We start from the raw sequence: 20,937 nt of genomic DNA on the forward strand, positions 1-20,937 counted from the left end.
GCATTACAGACTGTTAGCGTCTCCGCCGCTTCAATTAGAGCGAATGGGAACGGCGTACTGAGAGAACATAAACAGTGAGGTGGGGAGAGAAGATGTCAGGGAAGCTTATCATTATTTCTGACCTCAATGAGCCGTCTGTGTGTGAGTAAAAAAAAAAAAAAAACATATACAAGCACAGGCAAGGCTCGCCGCCGTACCGTCTTCAGGTCATGTCGTGTATCCGAGCTGAGGTGTGCAAGTTTAAGAAAAACAGAGGCCAGCACTGTGTGTGATTCATGAAGAATTCACTTGAAGCGCTCACACACAGGCCACACTGTTCATGTGCCTTGCAGTTCAGTTGTGCTTTCTCTTTCGTGAATATTCCTGATGTTTTTTTCCTGCACGGTTGCCCATGTCCCGCAGAAGAGGATCTCTGTCGTGGTTTAAGCCAAGCAGCGAGAGCCGTCTAATTAAAAGAACATGCTGCATGCTGGATAATCCCTGACAGATGTTGCATCAAAGGACTGTGCACGATTATCAGCGTTTACCAAAAGTAGGTTTGAATTGAGTGGAGTGATGGTGAGATATCTGAAGCCATGACATTATTTATATTTAATTTCAAATGATGGAGCTGATGCCATATAGCGTCCCGCCCCATCTTATTTCTTTTATTTTTCATTTCAAACAAATAATCCCTGCCCAGAGGAGATCCTGCCTGGATGAAATTTGATATTTGAGTCTGATACCTTGATACCAGAGCCGTGGTTTCCTTTCAGAAGAGGTTTTCTTCGAACTCGTGTTCTGCATCTGTTTGCTTGTTTGTCCTGATCTGTGCATGAACACATCCCCACCTTACTGAGTTATTAAAAGCCCGAGCCCTAACCTCACACGACGGCTGACACAGCTGGAGGCTTGCATGCACACTTCTTCTTCTCAGGGCCTGCCGTCTGTCTCCTCAGGGGTGCTGTGGAACCTGTCGTCGTGCGACGCCGTCAAGATGACAATCATCCGGGACGCTCTAACCACTCTGACCAACACTGTGATCATCCCTCACTCCGGGTGGAGCAGCTCCGCCTTCGACGACGACCACAAGCTGAAGTTCCACTCCTCGCTGGTGCTGAGGAACACCACGGGCTGCCTGAGGTGAACCACCTGATGCTCACACTTGGCACTAGCACCCCACAGTGGACGTGTGCTGGTATTACATGGGTCTTTTTAGGATGAGGTCATACTTTGGCTCTGCTTGAATTATATTCATGTTGTCTGTTTATCCAGCCCAGGGGACCCCAGGGCGCACTCAGGGAAACCCGTACAATAATGAAAACATTATTTTCAAGTGACTTTTAGAGCAGTGTTTCTTAAAGTCATTGTAGAAACATGTGTTCGGTTGTGACGTTTTAATTTTGCCCCATATTTCCTGTACCTGTAATTCTGACCTGCCTTGTTTCACTTGCAAAGACTCCATCAGTTCATAGACGATTACAGGCCGAGATGATTTAATAGTCCTGACTGTGTCTCTCCCGGGGCTTCTTCCTTTGAAGATATTGCGCGGCATGCTGAGCTTAGCCTTTAATTGCTGACAGTTAGTCGAGCCGACGATGTCTCCATGCTACGCAAACATTCCTGCGCATGGATGCTAGTTCCCCTATTTACCCAGCAGAGTGTTGTAATTACCTCAGCCAGACCACACACACACACACACACACACACACACACACACACACACACACACACACACACACACTCATCTCATGTATTATGGATGGTGTATGGGGATGACAAAACCAACATTACAGGCTCAAAAGGGACACACACACACACTGCCATCATTGTGTTTGTGTATGCTCATCTGTTTGTTGAGGAAAGTCCCAAATCAAATGCCTTGGTGTGTGTGTGTGTGTGTGTGTCTGTCTGTCTTTGTCTGTGTGTGGATTTTAAAAAAAGGAACCTGAGTTCAGCTGGTGAGGAGGCCAGAAAACAGATGCGCACCTGTGAGGGTCTGATTGACTCACTGCTGTACGTCATCAAAGCCTGTGTGAACACCTCTGACTTTGACAGCAAGGTATGTGAACACACACAAATACACACACACACACACTCACTCAGCCAAGAGGAGAACATGCAGCCTCATGATAAGAGACTCAGGGGAAAATCCTGCTTGTCCCTGTTTGAGCCCGTTTCACTGTTTCTGTCCAAATGACCCCCACAGCTTTGTTACCAAAAATAAAACTTACGAGAAAACGTATGACAATGTAGTTTTTTTTGTTTTTTGTTTTTTTTTTTCATATTTCATTGTAGGTATAAAGAAAAAATGTCTTTTTTTTTTTTTTCCTTTCCTGATATATCACTTCCGGAATGATTAACAAAATCCTCATCGACGTGGACCTAATGCATCATTGTACAAACTGTAACTGTAACTAGTCTAGAGAACTATTTGTTTTTTGGAGATCATCTCCCGAGAGAACTTCAACTTTATCCAGCTCAGGGCTGAAAGAATCTGGAGTCAGTCTGTTTTTTACAGTTCTAACACAGACGTTAGCACTGTCTCTCTCTCACACACTCATTTCTACGAGAAATTAAAGAACAGTCGTTCTAACAGTATTGACTTTGACCTGTTGGATAAATTTAGAGTAAATTGAGAAAAAAAATCTTGCACACTCATTGAAAACATGCAAACTCAATAGTGAACAGTTCGGCCTGTACGTAGAATCCTCTCTATCACCGTCCTGCTGCCCAACCTGTGAATTACAAATGTGATGAAATGTCAGAAGAAGGATCTGTAATATGGAGATCTTCTCCCTGGAGAATTACAACTCCTAACATATGTGCTCATTGACATTCTCTGTGCATTATGGGATAAAATCCATTTTCTTTGGTCTGGATATCTTCTCCAGCCAGAGACCCCGGGGTTCCATATCTAATTGATGTCAACGTAGCTGGGCGAATAGAAGGCCAGCGTCCCGCTCATTGGCTGTCGGTACGACGGCGTGCAGAGCGTATTGTACTCTAGCTTTTGTCATGATGATTGGGAAAGCCGCCGCTGTTCGTGCCCACCCAAACGGCCTTTTTTCGGTGTGTCCGACAGATTGTGGAGAATTGTATTTGCACTCTGAGGAACCTGTCGTACCGCCTGGAGCTGGAGATGACGCCCTCCCGGCAGATAGGGGGCCAGGAGCTGGACGGCCTGCTGGGCAGAGAGTCGCCCAGTAAAGAGGTGGACTCCAGCTGCTGGGGCAGGAAGAAGAAAAAGAAAAAAAACAGCTTGCCGGAAGATACGGTGTGTGTAAAAGCAGAAAAATAATCACAAAAGTTGTGTAATCAACATGCAAGGCCAAGAATTACTTTTCAGTTTTAAAGTCCATACAAAGAAAACTACATTGTATTTTGTTTTGTTGTTTATTCAGTGGGACGGTGTGGGACCCATCCCCGGATTCTCCAAGTCTCCCAAGGGGGCGGAGATGCTGTGGCACCCGTCGGTGGTCAAGCCTTACTTGACGCTCCTGGCCGAAAGCTCGAACCCGGCCACCCTGGAGGGCGCGGCCGGCTCCCTTCAGAACCTGTCGGCCGGCAACTGGAAGGTACAGAACCACGCCAACGCTCGCTAATGCGGCCATTGTCTTCGGGTTTTTATGAATTCAGTTAAAATGTGATACCTTGGAGACAAAGCGTCCATTCAGCTGGATAAAAGGGATTTAACAGCTCACCTCCTCTGTGTCAGCCGACGCTGATGTCAGCTCTACACTCGGAAACACACACGTGCAGACACACACTCCTCAACGTGCCACGGAGACCCTCTTGAAGTATTAATGCCTGTCTGTGTGTGCAGTTCGCGGCGTACATCCGTGCAGCGGTGCGGAAGGAGAAAGGGCTGCCCATCCTGGTGGAGCTGCTGCGGATGGATAACGACCGGGTGGTGTGTTCGGTGGCCACCGCACTGAGGAACATGGCGCTGGATGTCAGGAACAAGGAGCTCATAGGTCAGCTTCCTCGCCGTCAAGCGTGTGCATGTTCGAGTAACATCGCATTACATGCAGACTTATTATGTTTTTACTGCTTTTTGTGTGCAGCAGCTTCTATTCGTTGTAGCCGTTCTGTAAATGGATTTAGTTCGGACACAGACACACTGACAAAAAACACACAAAAGTGCTGAGTGAGGAGGTGAAGAAGCAATCTGTAGAAAGTTTACTGTTTATCTGTCATATTACACAACTCTGTGATTACCCAGCATCGTTAATCTGTGTCTTTAAATGCAGTTTTCTGCATCAAAACCAGGAGGCCTGTTAGTGACCTACTATTTTACACCTCGTCCTTTTGTCTATCATAAAATATTTATGAGCAAAAGGGCTCTTTTTCTAGAATTAATTAGTAGTCTCAGTTCCAGTTATGCGGGGGCAATGCCTCAGAGGGGAAAGGGAGTTTCAGTGATTGTTTAAGGTGCTTTTAGCTTTCTGTGTGTGTGTGTGTGTGTGTGTGTGTGTGTGTGTGTGTGTGTGTGTGTGTGTGTTTATGCTGCAAGTATTTAGCTGTGCCACTGTGCCGGAGGAGAGATAGGGAAACAATCCTTTTTCAAAAGCTTTCTCGCTCTCCACAGTGCCCTTGCAACGATAACGCAATGTCATTTCAGCAAACTGCCGACTGCACTGCAGGCTAAACCAAGGGAATGTATGGACTGTGATATAGAGAGTATATAATGGAGTTCAGGTCGCAGTGGAAGACAGTTTCCTGTAAATGATTTAACCTGTAAAAAAAAAAAAAAAAAATGCGCCAAATGCTGCGATGTCTTGCCTCCACTCCTCTTTCTGCATAGACGTCTGACCACAAACTCGCTGTGAAGTATGTCATAATGAGTTGCTTTCTGATTTCACCTCACCTTCCGCCCGCCCAGGGAAGTACGCAATGAGGGACCTGGTCAACCGTCTCCCCGGGGGAAACACCAACCTGCTGTCGGACGAGACGGTGGCGGCCATCTGTTGCACCCTGCACGAGGTCACCAGCAAAAACATGGAGAACGCCAAGGCCCTGGCCGACACGGGCGGCATCGAGAAGCTGGTCAACATGACCAAGGGCAGGGGAGACAGGTGTGTTACAGCAGCACGGATTTGTCTGATGTCTTCTTGTAGCACACACACACACACAGATGGACGCCTGACTCTAACATGTGTACGTGGTCCTGTGAACGCACGGCTCCCAGACTTCACATCCTGTCCCGGGCATCGCATCGACTCTCTCTGAACTCAGCAATAATTAGCGTTTACTTGAGGTTGACCTTAACTTAACCTCAACCTTCATTAAAGTCTCCTGATTATCCAGATTTTTTCCCCCACAGTCACATGAGTATCCATTACTTAGTACAGCCCGGGTTGTTGTTCCCATTTGTGTGGATGAACTCGACCACACAACACATATATTGTGTTTTTATGCCTTCTGGGGATGTTACATTAACATTCATTTCCAGGCCTGCTCTAAATCTTATTAAAACAAAAAGTTTAACCTTAACCCTTCGGCTAACCTTAGACCTTAAACATATCATCAGCTTGGGATTTAATGATTTCTCTCATGAGGATGTTTGTCACCTCTGTTCCTCGGTTCCTCCTGGGTTTCCGTGCGTGTCTGTTTGATGTCCCCACGACTACAGAAAAACAAAAACTGAAACACTCGCACACATTTAAATAGTTGCAGAAGGAGAAGCGGTAGCCGCAGGGAAGGTGGGATGGTGTGCATTGAGGTTTCACGTCCCCGTGGAATGATGGTACGGAGGCTATTTCGAGCCTGCTATATATTCAGTAATGTTCCAGGTTAACACACACCGAGGACACACTCCTCCATCAGTCGCACTGTCCACTGAGCTTTACAATGCACTTTATTACCAGTGTAATGTAACTCAGTAAAACTCAAATAGTGTTGAACCTCAAGATATGACATAAGTTTTCATTTACTTCAAACCGCTTATGTTTTGGAGCTTCAAGATTTCTTTTAGAAAGAAAAGGTTTTTTTGTGCTGGTGAGCATAGCAAGAAACTAAAAATACGGCATTTCTTTGTGATGTTACAATTGTAAGAATTATTATTACTGCAGAATATACCATGTGGGACCACTAGATGTCAGTGTATGACAACAGAATGCTGCCCCAGTTCCACCAAAAACATCCAGAAATGCTCTTTTGACAGGGCTGGTTAATGAAAGCTACATGGCAAACTAAGCAACTAAAAAATACATACTGTAACCTAACAGAGACGGTGCAGAGAAAGACATCACCGTTTCTCTGAAAAGTTTCTCCATCCATGAATTACTTCCTTCAGATTTTGCCATCGCGCTTTAATAGACTACTGGCCTTCATCAGGGGAAAAGTTTGTTTTTATCCAGTCCCTTACTTGTTTCCCAGAGACACCAAAATCTCTTTCTGCTTCTGTTTCTGTTTTCTACTCTGTTCTAATTTGGGACTCTGTACTTTAGCAGCATTCCGTTGTCATACACTGACATCTAGTGGTAACAGAAGGTATTGATCAGTCTGTTTCGATAAACAAATCGCTTCTTAAAGTCACATGGCCAGTGAAACAACTACAAAAAAAAGGTCTAACTTAAAGTCAAATAAATGCCATAGTAGAAATGATTAATACATTCACTGCAAGAAAGAGTGATTTGGTTAAACCTGTGGTGAGAACAAGAGTGAGGTTAGATCTGGTCATGATGTTTCATGCTTCAGCATTCAGTTGTCATATAGTGCCATCTAGTGGTCCCACATGGAATGTACTGGATGATTTATATATTTAAATCGTTTCTAAATATGTGTCAGATAATATAAGTCACTCAAGATACGATGATACAGAAGATTCTTTATCAAAATCTGACCAGCAAAATGGATCAGTGTTAAATGGAAGTTTTCTAATTTTGTGTAAATGTTTTTCAGGTACTCTATGAAGGTGGTCAAAGCAGCTGCTCAGGTCCTGAACACACTGTGGCAGTACAGAGATCTGCGTACCATCTATAAAAAAGTGAGTACACTGGAATCGATTGATCGGGTGTGGCTTAATCATTGAAACATTGAAAGTTATAACTCTAAGTTATACTCTAAGTTATACTAACATTTATTTACTATTTACCACTTGTTTACCACTAACTTTCCTCTTTTTCTCTGCGCTGCCTTTACAGGATGGCTGGAACCAAAACCATTTCCTCACACCAGTGTCGACTCTGGAACGGGACCGGTTCAAGTCCCAGCCCACGCTCCACAGCACTATCCAGATTTCTCCAATCAACCACCCCGGTACGTTTCAGAGAACAGCAGATGTTCCCGGAGCGAAAATAGGTGCGGGCAGCGAAACAGGAAAACCTCTGGAATTTAATGGTGAAATGTGTTTCTCTCTCTCTCTCTCTCTCTCTCTCTCTCTCTCTCTCTCTCTCTCTCCCTCTCTCTGCAGCTGCCAGTGCCACGTCGTCTCCTGCAATGCTGGGCATCAAAGAGCATAGAGACACCATCAGAGATTACCAGAGAGCACAGTCAACTATGCAATTTTATAATTACCAAGGAGACAACAGCATTCATAAAAAACAGTATTTAGGTGCGTATCCTGAAAGTCACTTATCAGTGCTGTGTAAACTTTTTTTTTTTTAATGTGCGCCACACCCTCTGTCAGCTCCAGACTGCAGGAAGCCCTCCGCTTGCCTCTGTGCAGGGCATTATCTGCTTTATCCCCCGTAAAGCTTCAGGCTGATTCCAGGCCCTCTCTCTCTTCTTCAGTCCTCTCTTATCAACCGCTCGAACGCCTGCCAGCCGAGACATTCGGAGGCACTTAGATTCAGAGTACTTCAGAGCTGTTTTCGTGCTGGACTCAGCCGCGGCAAAGTGGCCCAACCAGTCGGGGAGGGACGCTCCACAATGGGGCCGTTGTTTACCCCGGCCCAGTTTGAAAACGGGGGGCGGGCGGGCGAGCGGGCACCCAGACGTCCTACAGCCAGACGAGAGCTCTCGCCAGCCTACGCCGGTTGGCGGTGGGGGGGCGTGGGGGAGCCGAAGGCAGAGTAAACAGAAAGAGCCACAGCCTCCACAATTCACGAGTCACACGGGGAAGTGGAAATTGAGTTGCTGGATTCCACCGGTCGGATGAAGTGCCAATGAAAATACCCATCCCATGGGCTATGTAAACAACAGAGCAGCAGTTGGCCAACTCTATTATTTGGTGTTATTTCTCTCCAGCATAGCACAGTGCTCCTTGATCCTCCTCTATCTAAATACAGACATTTGCCCTTTGGGGATGTGCAGACTTTTCCCACTGAAATGAAATGATGTATTTACATTCACGTCCTCACCGTTTGATTTACTGCATTATTTTTTTTTTGTTTGTTTTCTTCCAGGGTCTGGAAAGCCGTCTCCATATTACTACTCGTCACCCACAAGAGAGGAGCCCCGAAGAACACAGGTGAATTTAATAGTATTGTATAAATATCTGCTTATGACTCACAGCCGCTGCATAATCATCTCCTCTGAATAGAGCGTACAGTGAGGATACCTCCAATTTTACCTTTTTCAAACTCGTTAATGCAGTTTAAAAGTCATGTAGACTGATAGATCTATTAAAACTGCGATGAAGACGCAAGATGACATTCTTACAAATGTATTTCCCTCTGAATGGAATTGCTTGGTAGCGTTGATTAAAATAAGGAAAAGAAAAGAAAAAGCCCACCGCTGTGTATGAACCTGGCGAGGACGAGCGGCTCCTCTCAGCCGCTTGACTAATAAAAAAGAGACCTGACACCTATTCCGCTGCGGCTAGACGGCGATGCTCAGACTGACCCGGCGGCATCAGCCATTGTTTGAGGCAGAGCGGATGTGACCGCCAGGATTGGGACGGTCCGGGCGCGTCTCAGGCACCTGCCGCTGCCGGACACATCCGTGTGCGCCCGCTCAGATAACGGGGAGACGCAGCGAGCGGCGCTCACTTCTTCCCTTCATCCCGTCTAATGTGTGAAGACAGTCGTTACCCTGTTTGCTTCAGACAAACACAGATCCATCTATCTTCTGGGTTTTTTACCATTTACCTTGAAGTTGTTCGCAGTTGCATTAGCGGCCGCGGCCGTGCGGGCAGGAAGATGATTGATTAGCGTCCCGCCTGAGAAATCAGCAGCGGGAGGAAAGTGCACTTTGCTGAAGCTGCTTGGCTGTCAGTCCGCGCTGCTGCTTTTCATCAGCATGAAACGGTGAAACGGTGAAATTTAGGTGAAAATTTTCTGTATATGTGGTCTTCAGGTATTCTTCAGTGGAACACATATATCATATTTACGTACATGGAGTAATACAAACTGGTTTATCACAAAGTGATTTCATGAAAATAAGTTTCTTTTACCGATCTTTTTTCCCATGCAGCCTGTGTATTACACGGAAGAGCCCGGCAGGAGGAACTACGATACGTACAGAATGTACCTGCAGCAGCCCCACGGCTACGACGACGCGTATCTGGAGGAGGTCATCACCTACCCTCCTCCCGCCGTGGACTACAGCTCCCAGACCCTCGGACTGAAATCCACCGCCAACTACGTGGACTATTACGCCAGCACACGGAGGCCTTCCTACAGGGCAGAGCAGTACCCCGGCTCCCCCGACTCCTGGGTATAGGTCCCCACGATGCTTTCAGGAGCTTCTTACCTCCATAACTTTCCGATCGGGTTGTAAAAGAAGGAGCAGCAGAGGCGGGCGAGGAGTTCAGAGAGCACAACGGAAGCAACAAACTTCTACATGAACTTGACTTTATAAGTGTGTTTGTTTTAAAGTGGATGTGTGTGTGCGCGTGCGCGTGTGTGTGTATGGAAGAGAGTTCAACTGAGTGATAGCAGATGGAAAGATGGAACGTGTGCCAAAGAAGGAAATCATGGAATGTTTCTTTAAAATCACTTTTCATTTCGTAGAGGAAGATGGAATCACGCTTGGGGGGGGGGGTCTGTCGAGGGACGATACTGGACACTGCCGGGAGGAGACGTGCGTCCTGTTCTGTCTAGGTGTTAGTTTTATTTTCCTTTATGAAAATCTTAGCTGTGATAGCATGAAAGCCGTGAGTCATGTTAAAAGCGAGGGTCCGCGGTAAGAGTCAGGATGGGGAAAATGTGTATGTGCCGAAGCCAAAATGGATCATGAACTCATATCTGTAAAAGAAGAATAAAAAAAAAAAAGACAAAATAAAGCATAAAAATAGTTAACTAATGATGTTAGATTGTACAGAGGGATCAAATTGTATCTGTACTTAATGTTGAAGCTGTGTAATGCCATGGAGTCTTGTACATTTCTTTCATTCTATTGTAAATACAGAAGAAAAAAGAACAACCTGTTACCTGGTTTACACTCATCAGCACTGGTTAAAAAGATGAAACTTGTGCCATGTTGAATCTCTAAAGATATATAAATATACAAAGACATATGTGGACAAAGATGGCATCTTAACACAACCATGTTAACATAATAAAAAAGGTCAGTTTTGTTTTTTAAATGGTGTGATTGTGTCTCTTTGGTGGAAGTTCATCAATGTTTACTGGAGATTTGCACATGAACTTTAAAACATGCAGAGATTTGAAGAAAAAGTGAAACTTTATGAAACCCTACCGCTGTGCCCTGGAGCAACGGACCAAATCCCCACCAGTTACTGAAGCTGTGCTTACACCTGGACAAGCAAACTGGGCTCCTGGGATCAGTAAAGAAACAAAGGTCTCATTTCCAAACAGCGCTGCTCTGCAGATATTGATGCTGAGCATCACCAGTGGAGGTGTGTATGTTGAGGGATTTAAAGATGGTCTCATGTCTGCATCAAAACATCCAAACTATGAAAAATATCCGAAGCATTACCTTCGAAATATTAACGGGACGGTTTATTCTCTAACAATACACATCTTCTCTCAGTCCCAAAGAGAGCAGGTGTGATCAATGAAAAATGACCTGAGCCTCCTTGATGTAAATCACTTCTTTATTTAATGTACCACATACTGTACATATTGTTAAGACCATTTCAATCAAATCAAAAAATTTCAACAAATAAAAAAAAAGTCAATTAATTTTAACCTTTTTTTAAAACTTCAACTTTAAACCATGAAACCATTGAAAAACCTTCTCATTACTTCTGAAGATGATGGATCAGCTTTTCTCAGTCATCTTAAAACATCTACTTGGTATTTTTAGATAACTTTATAACTTATGAAGAGAGCTGCTCTAACTTAATGATGAGCTGAATGAGCATCCAGCTGAGAGTTTACTCTGCTCATTAAGTTTTTAAAGTGACAAAAAACAAGCTCAGGCTCGCAGTGATTGTCAGTGAGATTAAACAGCCTCGTACTGTGAGGAGACAGTGGATGAAAATGGCTTCGCGAGGGTGAAACTACTCTAAGTGCAGCTGAAATAACTGTGTTTTTTAAATCATGCTCTGCCTCTTTGTGATAAACTCTTACATGCATGAACCTCCAAAGTCTGTCTGTTTCAAACAGACCAGATGGAGCTCTGTCACTCCTTTCATAGAGCAAATTGCAGATGCCCATTTAGACAATTTCAAGTTTTTTTTTTTTTTTTCCACAGAACCACTTGGTATGGATGAGGCGCCCCACATTCCCGGTGTCTGGCACACAGTAGCTTTCGATATTCTCCACTCAGGACGCCTTGCACATGATAGACATCCCTAACTATGCCGTCTTGAGCCTGTCTGTCTTACCTAATGGATATAATGGGTTTTTGTCATGAAGGCTTCACTGCTGTTAAAATTTTCTTTCGTTTGTTGCTTGTTGTACAAATTGGAGTCATATGTCAAATTTGCACTATTTTTGCCAGCCTTCTATGATGATTACTACCTACTGGATCAATATTGATCCATTTAGAGGAAATGAGGTGTCAAAAAAAAAGTGTGGATGTGTCTTATTTGACCTGAGACACGACAGGCAGTCAGAGGACGCTTCATGACCCAGTCAGAGTTTACTGAGGGCAGTCTTTCTTCCAGAAGAATTCCAGGGATGCATCAGGTGTGTCCTCTGTGTCCTGAAAGCACAACAGCAAAGGGTACACACAGGTGTGTGTGAGACGCCTTCTCAGAAGAGTATTTCATTCTGTGACTCAGAATAAACCCTGTCATCAGTGTAATAGGCAGAGAGAAGGAGCCCGATGGTTACAGAATTTAATAACAAAGAAACCGCATTTCCTTCATGTCTTTGGAGTCAGTGAGTGACCCTGACACACCCTTTCGTAGTGCAAAAACTAAAAATATTATTCCACATTCCATGAGCATGCACTTGGTTTTTTTCTTTCTTTTCTTTTTTTTTTTTTTTTTTGACTGTGCACAACCTGTGTGTTATTTAAACACAGGAAACACTTATTTTCAATAATAAAAGACAAGCGCATCGAGCTGGAAGAGCCACAAATGACACGATACGGCTGTTCCTCGGTGAGATCTCCACTCGCTTCGTGTTCTGAACTCCGGGGATTAAAAAAAAAAAAAAAAAAAAAAAAAAACCGAGAGAGAAAAACAGGGCGTGCACGCGGCTGCAGACTTCCTGCAGCTCGCGGGACGTCATCTGCGTCTGAGCATAAAAACAAACGGAGGGGGCGTCCCGACCCGCACACTCCGCTGCTGCGTTTCACCCCGCAAACTTTTCCAAAATGGTGCAACAACTCTCCAAATCCGGGGTGAAGGACACTCCCGAGCTGAAAGCTGGCCACCCTCCAGCAGGTAAACTGATTTTTTTTTTTTGTTGTTTTTTCGTCGCGCGCCGCTGAACCTTTCTACACTCGGAGCCTCTTGATGTTTTGTTGTGATGTTTTTTTTTTTTTTTTCTCTCCCACTGCTCGACCCAGATACACAGAGATACAAAGCGAGACGCTGAATCCACCGCAGGTTTTTTTTTTATTTTACAGCAAAGGAAGCATTTTGTGCAGTGATTTCCATGCGCGGCGTGTTGCATTAGTAGAGATTTGTAGCGGGTGTGTTTGCAGTGGAGTGTGCAGCTCCGTGCTTTGTTTGCAGGGAGGAGGAGGAGGAGGAGGAGGAGGAGGCCTGCTGCCTCGGTCCTGCACAAAGTAACATCGTGTTCTCACAGGCTTCGGTGTCACACTGGCTCACTGATGCGTGTTAAAAAAAACTAAAACAAAAGCCCTGCAAACATGCACAATATTATCACTAATCATTTGTGAAAGTCTTTATTTTTCTGATGACCTTTGGTGATAAATCACCAGGCTGTTGCTTTAAATGGTCTAAAATGGGCAGTCATGATAACTTCATGATGTAGATCCTTGTTTTGTGTATATTTGAAGACATTTTGCATGTGTTTTATGGCCATTTTAACTGTGGGGTGATTTAGTATGGCATTTTATTTAATGTAACAGGGGAAAATGATGGATGTGAATCATACCTCACTGCTGGGATTGTACTGAATCCAGGTTGGGCTGAGATTGAATGGCATGCAGCATTCAACAAATTCATAAGCAGAAATAGGTTTTTACATTCTGTAAATTACATGCAAGTTTTTTTTTTGTTGTTTTTTCAGACTTTATGCAGGCACACCAATGATTTTTAGGTCCTCAAAGTTGCAAAAACAGCTAAGAAAAACAGTGTAGTTTGTTGAAATTACATTTACGTTTGATCTAAGTCTTTTTTGCAACTGCTGTATGTTTGATTGTTAAGTTATGAGCCACTATGCTCCATCACTGCTAAATAAATGCTTTTAGTTTGTTTGGACGACATGCATGTTGCAAGGCAATGGTTGTGTGTGGCACTTCAGAGAGATGTGCACGATTTACTGATTGCGCTGCGCAAATGATGGATCCTTACTAGTGTTCGGGGATCGATAGATTATCACCATTGCATGCTGATTTGTGATTGACGGATCTTTGTACAGATAGATAACATATTCATTATTGTAGAACTGCTAAAAGCACTTTACCATTGCAAGCCGTGTGTATTTTTTGTAGTTTGTCTTGGACAAACTACAGCATAGGGTTGTTTTCCCTGAAATCAGTGCATGCAGCATGCTGTCATACCCAGATGAACTTCAGGTACCAGACTAACCTGTTTTCCTCTCTGGGTCAACAGTAAAAGCTGGAGGGAAACGAGTCGCCAAGAAATGCCTGGAAGACAGTGGCGCTCACGGGACTGCAGAGAAGGATAACAAGAGGTCTGATAATAAAATGAGGTATGCACAGTTTCCATCTAGAACATATGGTTTTAAAGGCTGTGTGTGTGTGTGTGTCTGAAACTCTCTTGTGATCTGTGCAGCCGGTCTGCTGCCACTTCCACCAGGATGCAACAAGTCGGCCTACTCCTCGCAGGAACGCTGGATAAGGTACACCTATAAACACTTTATTGCCACTCGCCTGCTTGCAGGAGTCGCTGTGCTCCACAGAACAGAACTGCAACTAAATAAACTCCTGCTTGGTGTTTTTTTTTCTTCTTCTTTTTTTGCAGCTGAGCCACGACTTCCCAGAAACACCGGTGAGCGTGAGGCACAGCAAGGTGCGCCCCGCCGTGGAGAAGCCTCACTCCCCCCGGACCTTTTTCATCCAGCAGCCCAGGAAGTATTGAACACATTTTGGGGAAGGAAAAAAAAAAAAGTCCCCAGAGGGAACCATGTTAAGTCAACTGTGAAACACCAGCATGAAGCGTTAGACACACGGGGGGACTGACAGGCTGTCTGTGAAGTGTTGATGGGAAGAAAGCGTTCATCAAGCTGTTTACTTGGAAAGAAAAATGATCTTTTTGGAACTGTACCTGTTCGTCAGAATACTATAAACCAGCATTATTGTACGTTTTTGCTAGCTGTATTTTACCTGCCAATGGAACAGTAGAGGACATTTTGGTATCGGTATGTTTTGAGGTGAAGGTTTGAGGGATGTGAATAGGGTTTATAAGACAGATTTATAAGCAGAAATTTCACTTTGGATTGCTTGGCACTTATATTAGATTTATTAAAAAAGAAATGCATGGCATCACTGGCTCCTGTGTTTATTTCCTGTATGTTGTTTTATAATCTAGTTTGGCCACTAGAGGGCAGCAAATAGTCATTTATGAACTGAACGTTGAACTGAAGGTGTGTACTGTGTCTTAGTTTTTAATCTTAATCATTGTTGCATTGAGGATAAACAAATGTATTGCAGTTTTTTCTTTGTGTGAGTTCACAAAATCATTGTAAAATACACAAGGCTGTGGTGCTGATGAACTCTCGGGAAGAGTTATTTTAAGGCAGTTAAATCATAGGAAAAGTACAATGTTATACACTTACGTAGACCATTCTGTGTGCACACACTGCAGGGAAACTTTTAATAATATTTTTTGACGTATTTTTTACAAAACTTCAGCTTTATTTGCAGAGCTCCTTCAAATTTTGACATAGAATTGATGAAAAACAAGATTACAGTTTTAAGGAGATAAGACTCCCATCACCTAAAAGTAAGTCTGTTAAAGGGATTTTTTTAAAGGACCCTTTTGAAGAAAGGTATGATATTTTCCATCTTTTTCTCCATGAGTGATTCCCATGGAAACGGTACAGGCACCTTTGTTTTTCAGCTTTGACTTTCAGTCAGAAAGGCCAAGTCCAAGACTCTCAGACTGCACAGTAGCAAAACATTTGCACCATCAACCTAATAAAATACAACGAAAACACATTTTCTGCTGATGAACCTCTTTCTGGGCCATTTAAAAAGTGCATTTCTGCATAATTTAATCTAAAACACACAATTATTTGAGCCAAAGTAATATCCCGTTAATTGATGTAGTGGTGAAAGTTTTAACACCTCATTTGGGTGCACGCCTTTTCCCTTAAGGCAGATTGATGTTCACTGCCAAACCACACTAACCCACTAATATTGCTTTGCTCAACTTTTTCTTTTAATGCAACATACAATTAAAGAATATTTTCCATTTAACATGAGTGATTCCTCTTGGTCTCCTCTGTATTCTCAAGAGGGGGGGTTTAAAGCAACTTTTCTCTGAGACTTGAATTCTGTTTATAACATCACAACAAATACACACGCTGACTCTGTACATTTCAGTCTAATTTGACTGCTTTACGTGAACACACAGGAGCGTCAAACAGGTTGAGCTCAAACAAGTTGGTTTGCCTTCATTTGTCTGTCTCAATATTTATTTTTCTTTGTTTACTCAGAAAAAAGAGTGCACAGTGTTTGGCCTTGTGAAGGCCTTGTGCTGGCCCTGAACGGTCTGCGATGCTCATGTTGGTTTGGTCCCATCTGTGGGTGAAGTCAAGGAACCCCTTTAACTCTGTTTGTGGAGGGAAAATCAGTTGGTGGTCCTCTGAAATGCAGACATGGTGCGTTTCCCTGCCAGTGTCTGCCCGTTCCCGGCCATCCGAGGAGAATCTCGCCGACCCCGCGCTGCCCGCCATGCTGCTGAGAAAGCTCCACACTGTACAGCTCCGGCCTGCACCGAGGTGTGGGATGAGAGAGGAAATCTGACATGCACGCAGCCCCAAAGTGTGCTCTGATCCTCCCGCCACAATAGAAAGAATGTAGACGCACTATGCCAAGAATGAAGACTGTCTCTGTACATGCCTGCATAAAATCCAGTTGCCTTGTGAGGTCGCCAGAGACTAACATTCCCCACCAGGGAAGAATCCTGTGCAGGTTTTCCAGGGAATAAGAAGTGACTGTGGCCATTATTTTAGAGCCCCTGCTTTGAATTATTGTCTTCATTCCATCAGCTGCTGAGGAACCTCCTCCTCGTATTCTCCAGTAGTACAACTTAAACCAACCAGGCTTGATTTACATTAAAGCTTTGACTCCTGTTTCCGTCTCTTCTACAGCACTGTACAATCAGCCAGGAGGAAATTACACAGTGTACTTGCAAAGTTTGCTGACAGTGAGACAGCAGGTAATTTAAGCTCGCTTGTCAATGGGCTGCTTGAACTGTGCACTCATCGGACACTGGTCGGAAAACAAACAAACAAACATGTTCAGTTAAAATTCTTCGGTGTAACAGCTACAGAAAAAATTGTGTAGAAGTGAATGCGTGTGTGTTTGTTGATTCCAGTTTACTGTAAGTGACAAAATCTGAGTTAAACATTTTATTTCAGTCACTTCAGATGAATAAAGTTCCTGATATCTACAAATATCTTTGGTACAGTGAAGGAGGATTTTATTACTTTAAGTAAATAATATGCACGTTATGTCAGGCTATGATGAATGGAGGGCGATAGGACAAAGGTGAGGGAGATAAGAAAAAATTAGGTCACATTAATTATTAATTAAGTCAATCATATGTTATTAGTTTTTTAAATTGGTTTTGTAAAAAAAACATCCAATAACAAGATATATCATAATTTCAGAAACTGTCATTTTAAAAAATATCTTTAATTAGTTGTATTATATGTGGTTTTAGTGATCGATTGACATTCAATATCTGCTATCAATCCATGAAGTAATGGAGACAGATTCAGGTTTGTAAACACCTGACACCGTCTTCACCTCTGAAGTGAAAGTGGAGTCTCTCTGTGAGGCAGAGGTCATTTTCAGATCCTCATTATGCAGCGTCTGAATGCTTCAAAGCTTTTTTAGATGAAAGATATATTCAGCATCGACTGTGTGTCTGAGAAGAGCAGAAATGTGTTCCCCCAGCAAAAAGCCTTCAAACTATCATTTCACAAACAATGAATCACTGAAATCCTTCCAGTCATTACTAATATTATATAAAGCTCTGACTGTCACAGACAGTTAACCTTCACTTTGAAAAGACTCAGACTTTTTGGAAGAACTGTCCGGTACTAATCAAATACTGACGCAAAGATTGTAAGATTTATTAAAGATGAAATTAATTATGTTTATTTTGTAATCAACTGTAAGCTAAAGGAATTCCTCAAAGAATAATTAGAGTAGAGTAATTAAGTAGAATAGTTAGGTAGACACTGTCCCAATATGACCCATGATAGAATGAAATTCATTTTAAGCACATTTAGATGTTTGAACTACCCCAACTTACATTAACACTGGTAGAAATATCTGATACATGAAATACTGATTGAAATTGGAGACATGCAATCTTTCCATTTCATTAAATAATCTACCCTTATCCATATAAGTCCATGTGGCAGAAGGAATCGCTCACTTTGTGGCCTGCATCCATCCATTTTCACCCAAACCACGAGTGAGGTGCTGGAGCTGATTCCAGCTGACTGACAGGATGCATTCTGGTCACAGGACAAAGTCGAGGAACAGACGCTCACATTCACAACCATGAGTCACCTGAGTCACCAGCCAAGTTTCAACTTGCAGATAAGATCAAGCAGGGTTCAAACTGTTGATTTAAGTGAATGTACAAACCACGACTCCTCCACTGAAAAGCAATTTACACTCATGATGATCAAATTCACACTAACATAAACATCACAGAGATTGTATACATCCTATAAATCACAAATTAAATATACCTTAAGGTTATGCATGGTAAATAACTATATTCCGCAGGTGATTACAGGATTTCTGACTAATTCTTTCAGTAGTTTAGATAGTTTGCTCCTCTGCTGTGCAGTTTGCATGTCCTGCATCCCGTCATGCCCATGAGGCATGCACAGGGACAGAGGAGAGCGGGAGGAGGAGGGAGAGTCTGCTCCCTGCACGAGCCTCCCTGCAGATGACCTCATGCACGAGGAGGAGGAGGAAGAGGAGGAGGAGGAGGAAGAGGAGGAGGAGGAGGAGGAGCCCACAGGCAGCCTGCCGTACCTTGGTGGCGGTGGATTAATGTTGGGACGGAGTCCGTGTGGAGTTACGGGTGAAAGACTGGGAGAACTTTTTTGACTGAAATCGCGCCACTTTTACACCCATGACATTTACCAGGTAAGACTTTTGCGGCGTTCCCGGTGGTTTCACGGAGGAGAAGTCTTCCTGGGGTTTTCAGGGAGTTTTAGTGGGAGTTTAGTCGGGAGGAATGTCGGGACATGTCCTCTACTCTGCTCTCGGGTCCGAACACCGGACTGACAGCTTCTCACTCGCTGCTGTGTTTAGGGTTTGGTGGAAACACTCGACTGGACATGGACGCAACTTGAGAGGAGTTTTATCAAACTTTCCCCTCAGGTTCATCACGTCTGTGTGGTTTATTGAACACTTGACGCTCCGTTACTTTTACCTCAGTTTCATTTATACCTGACATTTTTCAGATAATTCTACTTTGTGACCTTATCTAAGGGATCCATAGGTCTCTGAAATCAGGAACAACAGTCTCACATAATGTAACTGTGGAGGCTATGCGGTCTTGACATCGTCATCCAGGGCCGTTTCTAGCTTCATGGGGGCCCTAGGCAAGATGTTGTTTGGGGGCCCCTATTTTTTCAGACTGTAATGAAGAGATTCCTAACCCTTTAGATGGTCTACTAAGCCTAGGCTACAGTTAAAATCAAACGTCTTAAGAGTTGAACCACTCAGACAAGTTAAACCGATAAAACTATAATACAAGGAAAATCATCCTCTGTATGTCAATAAATAAAACAGATTGAGAATTTATAAAAGAAAAAAACATTTACTTTAAATAATAAAACATAGCAAATCAACATGTATTTTAAAGTTCAACAATCAAAACAAACCACCGCTTAAAATAATACTTAACACTACAGTGTCACACTCAGCACAACAGCTAATAACAAACTATTCACAGTAACAGTCCCAGTATATTGTGTTCAAAATGTCTGCTTCCTCGCTTTCTGCCATCTTCTTTTCTGGGAAACGTAAAAACAGAACTGATCTGAAATGGCCCTCTGCCTACTATATCAGTTCTGAATGAATCAGAGAAAACTGATGGCCACTGGCAGGTCAGCTGGATCAAAAACAGACATCTGACCATGTAAATGTGCAGTTGATGGTTCCTGGGCAGAAAGAGGTTCTGAAGTGAGTGATTGTTCTGGAGCTTTCTGGACAGAAGGAGGTTTGGAAGCACTTGATGGCCCTGGGGCTTCCTGGTCAGGATGTTCAGACGATCTCTCAGGCTCGATGTCTGGAGCGCCAACATATTTTAGAATTACTCCTGCAACGACAAAGCTCATTAGGTTATCAAGCAAAAAATAGATCCTGAGTACATATTCTATTTTATTATTACAGTGTTGTTGCAGTAATACAGAAAATTTAAATTATCTGTATTTAAACTAAACATTGTGATGTACAGTGTCCCTTTAAAGTTTGTACCCAGTTACAAAGTTGCTACTTTTAAGAGTTTTCTGCAATAGTTTACCAATTGTACTAAATTAATAAAACTAAGACAAATGAACCACTGCCACAACAGTCTAAAATAAGAAGAAAACACCATGCCTAGTATTTATAGACCACACTCATTGAACACATTACTTGTATTTGTTTTTATTGGTTTAATATTGTTTTATTGGTTTTAAATTATGTACTTATTTTTATTCATATACTTTAATTATTTTGGAGCGCACTTAGGTCACTGTATGTGTTGTAAAGGGCTCTATTAAATAAATGTTGATTGATTGATCGATTAAAAAACAGACCTTTAAAAGAGTTCTTTAAATTAAAAACAAAAAAGTGGCACAGTTTTAATTAGAGTCCTATACAATACACTCTAAACTTAGTAAATTAATTCTAACTAATCATAAAATAAAGTGTAAAATATGTGAGAGACAACTTCCACACAGAGCAGACTACTACAACAACATGCCCTCCCTCCTTATAATCTGAATAAACAGGTCTACGGGTCTAGAGTCAGCCAATCATTCCCGGCAAGACAGGCCAGCTTTCATGAGATAAACATTAAAGCTGAGTTTGTGACGAACAGATAACAGCAGACAGCAAGCTAACATTTATCCAACACTAGATAGTGCGACAAATAAACAAACTTGCAAAAAAAAAAAAAAAACTTCACATCACCTTACCTTTATCCTTTGAACGTTTTTCTTCCTCAGTTCTTCCTCAGTCTTCTTTTTCTTCCGTTTTTCCGCGCCGCTGGGCTTTCTTTTTGATACCATTATGGTTTGTTTTGTTAATCCACTC

The 20,937-nt window shown here is 42.9% G+C and overlaps 3 protein-coding genes across 9 annotated transcripts in view; all 3 read left to right on the forward strand.

Moving 5' to 3' along the window:
- pkp4 (plakophilin 4) overlaps nucleotides 1-10,187 on the forward strand; it is a 74,277-nt gene extending 64,090 nt beyond the window's left edge. For all 5 annotated transcript variants that reach the window (XM_030111330.1, XM_030111331.1, XM_030111333.1 and 2 more), the window contains 11 exons: nucleotides 939-1,122; nucleotides 1,924-2,041; nucleotides 3,065-3,256; nucleotides 3,384-3,557; nucleotides 3,806-3,956; nucleotides 4,865-5,057; nucleotides 6,886-6,970; nucleotides 7,128-7,242; nucleotides 7,397-7,537; nucleotides 8,331-8,395; nucleotides 9,340-10,187. In XM_030111330.1, coding sequence (XP_029967190.1) covers nucleotides 939-1,122; nucleotides 1,924-2,041; nucleotides 3,065-3,256; nucleotides 3,384-3,557; nucleotides 3,806-3,956; nucleotides 4,865-5,057; nucleotides 6,886-6,970; nucleotides 7,128-7,242; nucleotides 7,397-7,537; nucleotides 8,331-8,395; nucleotides 9,340-9,588 — 1,667 coding nt within the window. In that variant the 3' untranslated portion in view covers nucleotides 9,589-10,187. The remainder of the gene's footprint in view (nucleotides 1-938; nucleotides 1,123-1,923; nucleotides 2,042-3,064; nucleotides 3,257-3,383; nucleotides 3,558-3,805; nucleotides 3,957-4,864; nucleotides 5,058-6,885; nucleotides 6,971-7,127; nucleotides 7,243-7,396; nucleotides 7,538-8,330; nucleotides 8,396-9,339) is intronic.
- Nucleotides 10,188-12,491: 2,304 nt separating this feature from the next.
- dap1b (death associated protein 1b) lies at nucleotides 12,492-14,769 on the forward strand. Of its 2 annotated transcripts, none has more exons than XM_030112813.1 (4): nucleotides 12,492-12,667; nucleotides 14,027-14,117; nucleotides 14,204-14,276; nucleotides 14,399-14,769. In XM_030112813.1, the coding sequence occupies exons 1-4, from the start codon at nucleotides 12,598-12,600 to the stop codon at nucleotides 14,513-14,515; spliced, it is 351 nt and encodes a 116-aa protein (XP_029968673.1). In that variant the 5' UTR covers nucleotides 12,492-12,597; the 3' UTR covers nucleotides 14,516-14,769. The 2 variants fall into 2 exon arrangements, with proteins under 2 accessions (XP_029968673.1, XP_029968672.1); XM_030112812.1 differs by having other exon boundaries at nucleotides 12,502-12,667; nucleotides 14,027-14,126; nucleotides 14,210-14,276.
- A 3,878-nt stretch (nucleotides 14,770-18,647) lies between these two features.
- Nucleotides 18,648-20,937, forward strand: part of tanc1b (tetratricopeptide repeat, ankyrin repeat and coiled-coil containing 1b) — a 92,092-nt gene continuing 89,802 nt past the window's right edge. For both annotated transcript variants that reach the window (XM_030111474.1, XM_030111473.1), the window contains exon 1: nucleotides 18,648-18,777. The gene's annotated coding sequence lies outside the window, so the exon portion shown is untranslated. The remainder of the gene's footprint in view (nucleotides 18,778-20,937) is intronic.

Source organism: Salarias fasciatus, chromosome 16 (assembly GCF_902148845.1).
Source record: "Salarias fasciatus chromosome 16, fSalaFa1.1, whole genome shotgun sequence".
NCBI lineage: Eukaryota > Metazoa > Chordata > Actinopteri > Blenniiformes > Blenniidae > Salarias > Salarias fasciatus.